At 37.6% G+C, this 12,375-nt stretch overlaps 1 protein-coding gene across 1 annotated transcript in view; it reads left to right on the top strand.

Moving 5' to 3' along the window:
* Positions 1-11,912, top strand: part of BRE (brain and reproductive organ-expressed (TNFRSF1A modulator)) — a 171,188-nt gene extending 159,276 nt beyond the window's left edge. The window contains exon 12 of the mRNA XM_017834239.1: positions 8,040-11,912. Coding sequence (XP_017689728.1) covers positions 8,040-8,103 — 64 coding nt within the window. The 3' untranslated portion in view covers positions 8,104-11,912. The remainder of the gene's footprint in view (positions 1-8,039) is intronic.
* Positions 11,913-12,375: the final 463 nt, after the last annotated feature.

Below are 12,375 nucleotides of genomic sequence, written 5' to 3'. Positions count from 1 at the left end.
TGACAACAATAGTATTTCTTAAAAACTTGCATTTTTGTGGCTGCCTGCTACAGACCTCTAGTTCTCTTGGTCTTGATTATTATTCTGTCCCTCAGCCTGGCTGCAGAGTCAGTGCCTTGTGTAGACTGGCAGGTAGAAATGAGCATAAGAAGTTTACTGAACTCCTTGTAGGTAATTCACAGGAAAAGAGGGTAGAGAGATAAAATATTAGAAGAGGAAGAGAGATTGTGATGCATATTTTTTGGCACACGGAAAAAAAAATTGCCAGCAGCATAATGGCATTGGGTTCAGACTCCTTTGTACATTTGTGTGTTTAGCCAGTTACAGTAGCAGTAATTTAAGAACTATTGTCTTGCTGTTGTGTAAACACTTGAGATGTTTGCTTGGCATCACCAGTTTTGGAGATGTATAAAATGGAGAACTGTGTAGACATTGTGTTTCACATAAAAGCAAAATATTTGCCATAGATAAAGCTGCCTAGTATGGAAATTATAAACCACATCCCAAAGAGCATACCGTCGAGAAGCTTAGTTTAGAAACATGAATTCGTGCCAAGTATCGTTACATATATTTGAAGAGAGAAAGAAATCCTGGAAGGTACCTTTGTCGTTCTGTGCTGTGCTTGGATAAGTTTTAGTGATGTTCAGATTTGAATCGTGGTTTAGGAATGCTGCTGCCTCCTGAGTGCCTTGTGCCTTCCATAATAAGTCCTAATTTTCATTAGCGCTTGGCACCCGGCGCTATTGTGGGCCTGCTTGCTACATCCCATTTTCAGCTAGGCAACCAAAAGTTGGAGTGCTGAGCACTGTTTGTCACTTCAATTACTGTAACATCTTAGATGTGGAGAGAATGATATAACAATCATTTTTCTTCTAATAGAGCTGTCATAAAATGTCTAGTGTAGAATTAGTCTGTTATCCCATAGTCATCCCAAAGCAGGAGACTGAGTTATTCTGCTCTGCTGTGAGTGCCCACATATCTTTAGCCTGGTAAGGAATGCTCTGGAAGTGCCTGTGAATAAATAGACAGCGTGGTTCGCCCAATGGAACTATGTTTTTAATGCATTATATATAGTAAGAATAGCAAGGAGGTTCAAATGTCTCACGTCTGAGTTTACAAGGAAAAACTTACGCCTCGAACATTGGCATGAGGCCTGTTGAAAGAACGGGCTTTCAGTAGATTTCCACACATTTGCATTCAGCCCTTGTCAGTGCAAGGCATAGAGATGCAGGAGGAGGGCATAACCACAGGGTAAGGACCTAATGCGCAGTCATATGGAATATGACCTAAATACATACCCACTATTGGAATTAATGCAACAATTTATTAATTTAAGTTCCTTTCTTAATTAGTACTAATCATGTTAAATTAGATAGCTCCTGACAAAAGGAATTTGAAAAGAAAACAATTATATTAAAAAAAAAAAAAAAAGAAGAAAACCCAGAAGTTGGCATCTTTGACATTCTTCTGTCATAAACAAACAGCAAATCTTAGAGAGTTTGGAAAGTTATGGTAAATATCTTCTACACAGGAGATGAATTATTAGGGGTTACATGAACCAAACCAGCTGGATGTGCCTGTGTAGTCACAGGAGGACAAATCCTCTCGTCTGGCACCCAGAAGGGATTGTTGTAGGTGTTCAGTATTTTCAAAACAGGTTTTCATTGTGTCAAAACAAGTTGCAACAGGAACATAAAAATACAAAGGCATGCTACATATGTATGTAGTATGCAAAAATACTTTGTACTTCAGAAACTAAATAATCAGGTGACATTGATAAAGCCTGGAGAAGCTGTTTTATAATTCTAATATGGCTGTGCTGTTGAAATAATTTATATAACAAGATTTTATTGCAAAGTGTCAGCATAATAATACTAGTCTGGGAGGAATAGGTCAAGAACCTCAAGAAGCCTCAAGCTGTCCTTCACTCAGACCTGCACCCTTCTTAATTTCTGTTTTCACCTAATTTAATTGGAAGAGGGGAGAATGTTGATATTCTAGCTAATTTATGAAGATCAGTCATCTGTGGAGTTGATGTTTTTCTGTCAGGATTCAGTGGATTTGAAGAAACTTGTAGATGTCCTACAGCAGTTCCTTGAGGGTACAGCAGGAAGAAAATATGGGATGCAAAATGATGTAAATCCTAGAGTTACAACTCCTGTGAAAGAAATGGACAGCAGCTGGGGCAAATGCCTGGGATTCTCGGCTGTATCTAATACAGCTGGGAGGGATACAATTCAGTTCTTACCTCGATCCCAGGATATTCAAACAAACTCAATTTACCTGCTGGACAATTCAGACAATGGAGAACAACTGAGGAGAAGGGGGTCCTAGCTACAGATCTTACTCCAGAAGATTCAGAAGGATTACGTAAGGATTCAGAGATGCCCATGACTACAGGAGTGCCTGCCCAAGTCAGATCTATTAACTTGAAAAGGTTGAGGGAAAAAAACCTCACATTTTCCCGTATGCCTTGCCTAGAATAGGAGAAAAAGGAGGTATTTTTCAAATATATTGGCTACTCAGATTTTGAATACACAAGGATTGTTCTATAATAGTTAGAAATAAAAATTTGCAGAATTAAACCACAGTCACAGTACTTACTAAAACATTTTACAAGAACGAATTAGAATATTGAAATAAGGGATAATATTTAAGAATAAAGGTTGCTCTCAAAGTCAATAGTAGGAAAAAAATCCAAGTGTGATAACCTGAGTCTGCCTTCAGATCAGAAGGAACACAATGTATATGACTGATGCAGTGAGAAAAGGTAATGACAGCCTCTGTGTCTTTATGAAAAGATGAAGATTTTGACTCAAGGGCTTTAATTTGCCAGTAAAAAATGTGCAAGGGCAGAGTACACTGTGCTGGTAGTAGACATGTTGCTGGACATCTAAGTCTGTTCTTGATGTGGACCATCATGATTATTTCATCCGCTTCCTTTTCCTCAAATCATCTCTCGATGGAAAAGGCACTTGGAATTCCCACATCTTGTGCTGAAACTAATAAAACATATGAGTACAAATAGGGCTAGCATGCTGAAAAACTTGGCACTCATGAACTGAGGAGTTTAAGGGGAATCTATTTTGTGAATGACTTGGGAAGATGATTCGTCACCCCATGACGATTGTCCTTGTCCCAGACACAAAAAGCAGAAATCCCACTGATATAGCATTTTGTATGCTTTTTTTCCTCACAGAGATTGAATCTTGGTGTTCTGCTCCAAATTTACCACATGAAGATTTTAAGAGAAATAGAAACACCTAGCTAGCTCTTCTAACTTTATTACACAGGAGCAGTAACCATTGTATTGTTGACTGTAGCACCAGTCCAGCAAAAGCAACAGCAGAAAGCAAGTGTGTTAGTGTTAGAATGCTTTCACCATAAATATATGTGAAGTGTTGTTTGATGGGAGATTGCATCTGCATAATTTAAAATCTTTGGAGATTTTCAGCAAAAAGAGTACCTTCAGCTATCTGAAGGCAAAAGGTATTATCAAATGGTCAATGCAGATTTTCTACCAACTGCATTTAAAAAACCCAGCACTAAATTATCCTGGAAAAAAATCCATTACAATTAGAATGAAATTTCACAAAACCATGTGAATTCTGAGTCAAGTATGTTTTAAGTGCTGCAAACCAACACCCTGGGATTTAGACATGTATGGGCTTCTGGAGACCTTGTACCACAGTCAGTGTTTCATATCACTAGAAAATACTTAAACAGCAGGTGAGGCAATTCTACATTCTTTTAGATGCTTACCACTTGGAATAATAGCAAGACTTTCTTTACACTGGATAATAAGGTGAAGGAAAGAGAAGTGCTTTACTCTCAGCAGATGTCCTTGAGCGTAGCACCTGAAATTCAAGTATATATAGTGGTTAACTACAGCAAAATGTGTTGTTTTCTGGAGTGACGAAGAAAAATTTCCATAGAAACCTCATAACTTGCTACCTTGAACTTGGAAAATGACCATTTGAGGGAACAAAAACAAATGGACAAAAAACAATGGAATCTTATGGTAAGATGCTCAACAAAGAGTTAGACAGGTGCCTGTGAGTGTATGAAGATTGGCACCCACTCTAGACTGAAAACAACTCTTTAAACACTGTTTAAGCTGAGATCTAAACCATTGTGAGAAGGATGCAACACTCAACATGTGTTTTACTTTATTTGAGTGTTGATTGTATTCAACACTCTGCTAAAGAATATTTGTGGACTTCGTACAAATGAGTTTCTCTGTACTTGAAGGAGCATTTTATGCAGTTCTTCTGAGGTTAGTGTGAGGTCAGTGTGATACAGACCCACCAAGAACATAGTAGAGGAAAGCAGGAGAAAGAAGGAACTCTGTGTTTCCCAGAAAGGAAAAAAAGCATTGATCAAAAGCTGATTTCTGCCATTTGACACAGCCTTGAGAGACTATAGGTCAAGTTAGCTTTCTTCATCTTCAGTGTAATTCAACAGGTACCCAAGTTACTGATTTATTTATTTTTTTTAATAATAGTTCTCCAGAGCTGAAAAGCATATCTACTGGATGTAAAAATAATAATTTCAAAATAGTTTGGAGATACTTGAAAGTATCATGTGGCAAAGTGTCTGAAAAAAAAAAATTTCAGATATTTTTATGTGAATTCCTGTGGTGTAGCACAGATCAAAGTTGTTGAGGGTGTAAATTCATGTGAATATGTTTATGTGAATAGGGTATGAGAAACTAATCTTTTTCCAAAGTTCATGTTTATATTCACTGTTCCTCGTATTTCTATGTACAGGATGCTAGAATATGAGTGTTTTCTCTTAATTTAAAATCTTTCTAAAGGAATAGCATTCCATGTGAAGGAGGCCTTACCATGCAATCTATACCAGAGTATTGTCCTTCAAAAAATTTTATATTTCTCTTGAAGTTATTTCACGTAATCTGTTGTCACATAAATAGTCCATGTCGTGGTCCTGTATACAATGTATACATGTCCATGTATACATTGACTTCAATGCCAGTTGGTCAATAAATGAAACTTACTCAGAAGGTGATTGGTGCTTCTCTTCCTCCTTACTGGTAATGTATGCAGAGGAGAAAAAATGATGGAATTTTCATTTCACGGGCAATTCAGGCATTTTAACATATGGTTTTGTCCCAAACTTTAGATGAAAACGTTTAGAAAAAATTTTGCTTGGAACATATGAAAACAAAAATGCAGTTAATGTGACACTATAATGCACCTGCTAGCAGTAGCACAATGCCTCCTGAAAGAAGAAATTTTAATGATTTATCTCATCATTCTTCATGGACTGGGTTCTTTGAAGGGACTTCTGCTGTTGTTTTTGTGCTTAGGACTCTTGTGATGCACCAGGGCCTTGTCTGTGGGCCAACATACATCATCTCTGAGATGTTGGACCACAGATATGAAGGTTAATGTCAAGCCAATTGTTTAGGCTTAGTTCTACAAACCAGAATATCTTTCTAGATCAAGCCAAACTGAAATACCTCATTCTTTTCCTGATGGAATCTCAGTAGCATTTCCACAGAAATGCACACAGCTGGGTAAAAACGTAATTTTTCATTGAAAAAGTCGTGTTATTAAAAAAAAATATAACATCCAGCAACCTCTAATAATAAGTTATGTCTTTGCTGCCCATTCTACTCCTTCATACACATGCAAAATAAGTGATATTACTTTCATGTACTAACAGTTGCCATTCCCTCCCTATATGCAGTGTTCATTGAGCAGTTTAACCTCCCTTCTCCTAGTTCCCCATCTTTTCTGTTCAGTCTATTAAATATACTGTAGCTGGTACAGTCTATCAAGTATATTTTGCTTTTGGATTTCTTTGCAGGGTCTTTCTTGTTTTGGTTTGGTGAGGGGGGTGGGTGTTTTAATTTATTTTTGCATGTGTATGTGATGAACCATAATTATCTCAGATTTTGCCTAATCTGAGATACCTATGGTGTATGGGAGAGGGGCAGAAATGGAGGAACACATCCCAGGTAAACGTGTGGTACTGCATTTGTTTCAATCTGGGCAAGACCACAAATGATAAGGGCGAACTTAAGCATATACTTTAAGGTATGGAAGGAAAAAAAGTAGACATTTAAAAATTATGAACTATTAAAGGAATTTTTGTAGTGTATGGAACTTCGCCAAGAGGTTCATATGAACTACCAGTGAAATAACATCCTCTTTGAAACAGTACATCTGATCAGAATGTAGGGAGGTGTTAGATTTTGTTTTGCAGCAGAGGATACAAGCTCTACTGCAGGAGTCAGTGAAAAGAAAGGATGCAAGTGTAGATAAAGATGGTGTGGGAGGATGTTTGTGGTATCAGAAGCATTCGTTCTGGAATTTACCTAACAGCAAAGTCATATATAATTACTGCATATAATGCAGTAAGTGTGGTTTTAATACAAAGCACAGAAATGCTGTAAAGGAAAAGAAATGGAATGTAGGAAAATAATTCTGCTTATATACCGTTTAATGATTAAGAATTTTTACAGTTTTGGAAGAGGGAAGTTTTAAGTAGCATTTTTCAAGTCAATAAGAAGATCATGTGCAGAGAAGCTATCTAAAAGGAAGGGAGAAGGTACTTAAAATAAGCAAGCAGAGATGTGTAATTAAATGTTAGGACAGATAATGCAAGGAAAAGTAAAAGTATGATAGATTCCTGGCATTGACAACATGCAGGTGATATTCCTTGAGCTAGCAAAATACATAAAACTGACCAGGACATAGAGAGGCTACAATCTGAAAGGTATGCTATAAAAAGTGCAAATATAGAACAGGCATACCTTCTGAGCTGGTTTATGTACGAGTATGTGCCAACATGAACAATCACTTTTGTGGGCATGATTATGAGGGTTGTTTTCTGAACTTTGATTCTATAAACCAAAGTGTATTCTGTAAATACATAGCACAATCTGTGTATGCTATAAAATGTGTGTGCTGGTTGTCCTCCTCCTGTTTTCCATTTCTAGGATCATCTCCTCAGTCCAGAAATGCTTTTACTTTCCATTGCTCTTTTAACCTTTGGACAGCATCTGGTGTGTGTTTACAACTTCTGCACAAAAGCTGACTGCAGCTATCTGTTAATTAATTTGCCAAGCACAACCTCACAAAGAGAGAGGAGCATTCTCTTTGTGATCTTGAAATGTTTTGAGATGTGAGGAGCTATGATTGGTGTTCAGTGATCACCAAAACTTCTACTGCAGTTAGAAACGTGTCATGATTGTGAAGCTAATCGGTGTATGTTTGCTTCAGGAGCTAAACCAGCAGAGAGATCAAGAATGTAATGAGTGTCATTGCAGCTATTCTCACTTTAGATTTTTTTTTTTGGCGGGGAGAACAGAAATTTATACAGACCAGTGATATGAACGAAAAATAAAATGTTTAAAAAGAAAAAAGCAAGAAAGTGAAAGTTTGATGCAGAAAGCCATAGACAGAACGGTGAAGCAGCTTCTAATGTAACTGGCAAATAAACGGTATCATTGGGACATATAAAATATGTTTATTACATGGTTGAGTACCTCAGCATAATAAACTCAAAGATACAGTTCAAACTCGATTTTGGATACTTAGGATCAGCTCATTTTACGGATTTATGAGTCACTCAATCCTTTGTAAAGAAGGTAGACTAAGATCCAAAATATACAAAGCACACCTTAAGTAAGAACATTATTCTATAAACTTTGAAGTTTAATAAAAGGAATTACAGTTTGTCCAAAGTTGTTAATATTTATTCACTACATCTTATGTAAACCACTCCCATGAAGAGTGATGGTATTGTGTCAAGGATTCTGTAAGGAGACAGATAAAGAGCTTATTTCCTGCACATATTCTGACTTCTCTTCATGATTTTCCTCCTCCGTTGACTTGTCTGTATTTGGGCCTTTGCTACCATATGTGAAGTTTTTTCCACATAGGGGAGAAAAAAAAACAAAAAACCTTTTTATCCCAGAAACATGGCACTTATCAACTGCATCAATTCATGCTCTATGTTTCCTCCTTCCTAATCATGTGTTTTCTGTTGTGTTTTTTTTTTTTCACTAGGGCCTATTTCAAGACATTTGTCCCTCAGTTCCAGGAGGCAGCATTTGCTAATGGGAAGCTTTAGGCAGCCTCAGGCATGGAAACGATACTGAACAGATCCTTCAGTGTCAGCCCACAAGAAGAATGCCTGGAAATGGGATGGACTGGCGATATGTGCTTTCTTGCCTCTGAAGTGATTTTGGTAGCTTCACTTTTTGAAACAAAGACCTCAGTAGCATGCTTAGAACTGGATATTTGATATTTGTCCTGTCCCTTTGCCTCTGCCACCACCATTCCTATGTATTTTCTGGATTAAATTTAAAAGGACGTGTTTTGATGTGATAACACTTTCTTGTTCCAACAATGTCCTGTATGTTATGCCTTGTTTCCTTGTCTTCAGATGGTCTAAATTGGATTTTTTTTTCCCCATGGAAATATGATGTAGTTTGTATATTTAGTTAATGTTTTCAGCTTATCCTAAGAAAACATAAAACTGCCGTTATGTACCAGGAATGCCTAGTGGACTGTACAGTGCCATAGTCTACCTTGGAGGTTTGCGTCTCACTGCGGTCGTTACTCTCACAGGTATGGACATGAGTTGCACACTTCAATTCTTAGTGCCTTTGCAGTTGGTCTGAAGTTAAAATGGCAGGGTGTTTGAGGGTTGTTTGGTTTTTTTTAATATTTCTGTTGAAAGCTCATCTTATGTGAAATGCTATGCTTTTATGCTTTGTTTTTATTTCCAGTTGTACAGTTTTGGTGTTTTACTAATGAACTCCCCTTGCCATTACAGAAAAGTTCTACTTCTTTAGTACCAATGTGCAAGGAACTAGTTATATAAATCAGTATAACAAAATAAAGCTCTTTCATAGATCTGTAATTTTCCCAAATAAGATAAATACTGCTAAGAAGCAAGCTTTCAACAAGGGAATGAATGATGTCTTGGAAAATAACATGAAATAATGTAGGGCTATAGGTATTTAGCTTAATGCCTAAGTTCAGCATGTCTTCTCAGAAATAATTTTATGTGTATATAACTGGAAACATTACCTCCCCTAATTCTGAAATGCCAAACACAAAATCCCACCTAATCATCCTTTCTTTCCTGCTTGTGTCAGGAGCACCATTTGGGGCTAACTGTCACAATGTCACTTCCCAAATTAATTTGTGAATAGACCAGGGTACTTTCCAGTAAGGAATAAAATGAACAGTGTTTGTTGCTTATAAATGGCATCTGGAAAATGTGCCCTACTTCTGCAAAATATAAGGAACTAAATGAATAGTATGCAGATGATACAGTGGAACTGGAAAACATTTAATTTTAAATTATTCACTGTACCACCACGTGCAATGAAATCTTATCGAATTACTTGACTGGCAGTATTCTTCTACCCTTTCTGCAATTTGTTTATTACATGAAAAATAGTGCTTTTGAGGCTTTATGTCCACCTAGGAAATGCAGATGGGTTTTGAGCAGTGAAGCTTGATACTTAAGAATTATGCAAATAATTCACCTCTAGAAACTACAGGTATTTTTAGCTAGTTTATGGGCAAAATTTAATTTATGTTTAATACTGAAGTTCTTGGCTGGAAATTTAACTGCAAACGACATCAGAAGCCTTATTGTAACTCCACAGAGGAGGGGGCATATTCTGTCCTGTGACCCATCCCTTCGTGATTTTCAGTGCATTATTTGAGGACTGCCAACAGCTCCAAAGGTCTGAGCCTGAATTCCCTCTGTGGAGACATTGCATGCGGCTTCTGCATGCAAACCAAAGCTTAGAGCAGATGTGGAAGGTAATGGTTATATGTGAATAGCAAAACCATAACTGAACAACCTTAAGTGACTGGGAACAAGCATTGTTTAGTGCACTGGGATGATCTCACATTTGCATTTCTTTAGGTAAAAGCCAAAGCCATGTATTTAAGAATAAGCCAACCTTGTGAATGAGGTGGGAGAAGGAGGATGGCTAATGAAAAACATATGTTCTCATAGTGTTCAAAATCTGATAAGAACAATCTCTAGCCATCTTCAAAAGGTAAAAATCAAGCCTTCAAGTTGCCTCAGTACATTCCTGGGATCTTACATTTTATAACCTTGTGTTTGATTCAGCATTGTAGTGATTGCCCCATGAACACAGTGTGTACTTATATACCTGATTGTCTGCCACGGCCCGAGGGTGAAGGGAATAGGGACACGACACTGCACAAAGGGTTCTGACACAGTAGAAGGTCAGGGTGCGATGGCCAGTTTATTGAGGGGAACAAGGACTTATACAGGGTTTGGGTAAAGGGAGATCTGATAACTGGGGTGGAGCATGGGATTGACACCTCAGGGGAGAGCAGGACTGGGGAACACGGAGAAGATGGGTGGAACTTTAGGAGTATCCAGGGTAGGGGACCAATGGGAGCTCACTCTGCACTGCGGCATCCATCAGCCAATCAGTGAGAGATGAGCGGGAAAACCAGGGGAGAACAAGGGAGTAAACAACTTTTGGTGGGAAGACGTGAGGGCAAGTCCAGACAAGCCCTGAACAATACAAACCAAGGGGATTAACATAGGAATAATTGTGGGGGTACATTGAACATGGCAATAAACTGGGGAATAACGTGAAAGTCCATGAATTATTAAGTCTTTCAGGCCCCATACAAGTCTGTCCAGGCCTTAAATCTCTCCCAGTCACTTGGGTAATCCTCCTCAATTGTCCAGGTGGCACCACTATTTTTTTTTTTTATTTTTTCAGAAATTGCCATGATTCAAAGGCTAGCAGTTGCAAAACATTTTGGAAAGAGATCCACTCTTCATAATTAAGATTTATTTTCAACCAAAAATGCATCCTTCACCTCAGTCCCAGTAATTTTGGACAAAGACCTGTTTTATTATTAAAAGACTAAGAGTTTTAGAAGCCATGTAAGAAAATACTTTGAAGGTACAAAAAGCCTAAACCAGTAATTCCTTGTGTTGAATTCTATAGTTTCATCAGCTTTCCAGTAACATGCATGGAAACAAACCAGTAGTTTCAGTCTCATTTTGTGTCATGCTACAATTGGTAGTATGTGGGGGGAAAAAAAAGGTAAAATAAAAAGAAAATGTGAAACTGTACTGTTTGTGTTTAAGATAAAGTTTGCAAGCCTATCAATTTTTAAATTAAAGAAAAGGCATTTTTGTTACACTTAATGAACATTTTCTTTGACCTGCACAGTATTTTATGGATCCCTTCCTTATAGTTCTCAGAAGTATTGGGGGTGTTAGCATTGCAAATGGTGTATTGGAAGGAAAGACACTGAAATGAGTGAAAGCTTCCTTCCAGAAGGAGGATTACCATATAAATACTACACCAGAAAAGAGAGTTAGTCTGAATAATTTTATATCAAATCAAGTATTCATTGAAGGCATTTAAGGTAGGATGTTGGGATCTAGTTGGGATCTAGTAAGTTGGAGTTATTTCTGTTGTCTCCTGTTTTATTATAATATCCATTGTGGCCAGTTTAATGGCACAGAGACTTTCAGCACTTATGTGATATAACTGCATATATCGCAGTTAAAAGGAGCAGTCAGATCTAGGCTATTTTCCTTGGTTTATGAGAATCACAAGACATAAAGACGAAAAATAGCAATGTTACAAACATATCAGAAAGCCTAAATTCAACTCTGTCATAGTTCTGACTGAAAGAAATGCAGTAAGGCTGTAGTTACTAAGCCCTATTAATGCACGATTTTCCAAAGGTCCTTAAACTGCAAATGTGCTGCCAAGCCTTTATTCATCTGCATACATATTCCACTGTGCTAGAAGTAATACCAAATCTTATGGATTTAAAGTCAGCCTTCTTGTGAACTTGCTGGAAAGAGTGGACAAACAGCTGGAAGAATAAATAAAAGTAAAATATATCATATGTCGTTTGGCCTTCATTGATCTTTCTGTTGTGCTGGCCATTGCTTTGTTGGTCAGCATGTCTCATTTGCTGAATAAGCAGGTTTTGGTATCATCACTGTGCTTGAACATCCTCCCTTCATATGGAGAGTAGACTTGAGTCAGTTTGTGAGAAGAAATCATTGCTAGAATTAGCACAGATCTCCTGTATATTGTTAAACCATCCCTAGGGATGTTTCTCTGTATGTTTCCTTTCTCTCATCCTGTCTGGTGCCTGTGGCAATAAGCATCTTTGGTGAATCAGTCAGTGGATGAGATTTAGCACTGAAGTGCAGCATTTTAAGTCTTACTTCAGGTGGTTTTACATGGAGACTTCTTACCTAGGAAAGAGAGGATTCAATCTTGAGTACTCTCCATTGAGCAGTGCCCCCTAATAAAAGGCTGAGGGTTTAGCAGAGGTCAAAAACATGTTTGAGCAGTGAGTA

Source organism: Lepidothrix coronata, unplaced genomic scaffold, assembly GCF_001604755.1.
Source record: "Lepidothrix coronata isolate B3197 unplaced genomic scaffold, Lepidothrix_coronata-1.0 Scaffold230, whole genome shotgun sequence".
Classification (NCBI taxonomy): Eukaryota; Metazoa; Chordata; class Aves; order Passeriformes; family Pipridae; genus Lepidothrix; species Lepidothrix coronata.
This window is presented reverse-complemented; position numbering and strand designations above follow the sequence as displayed.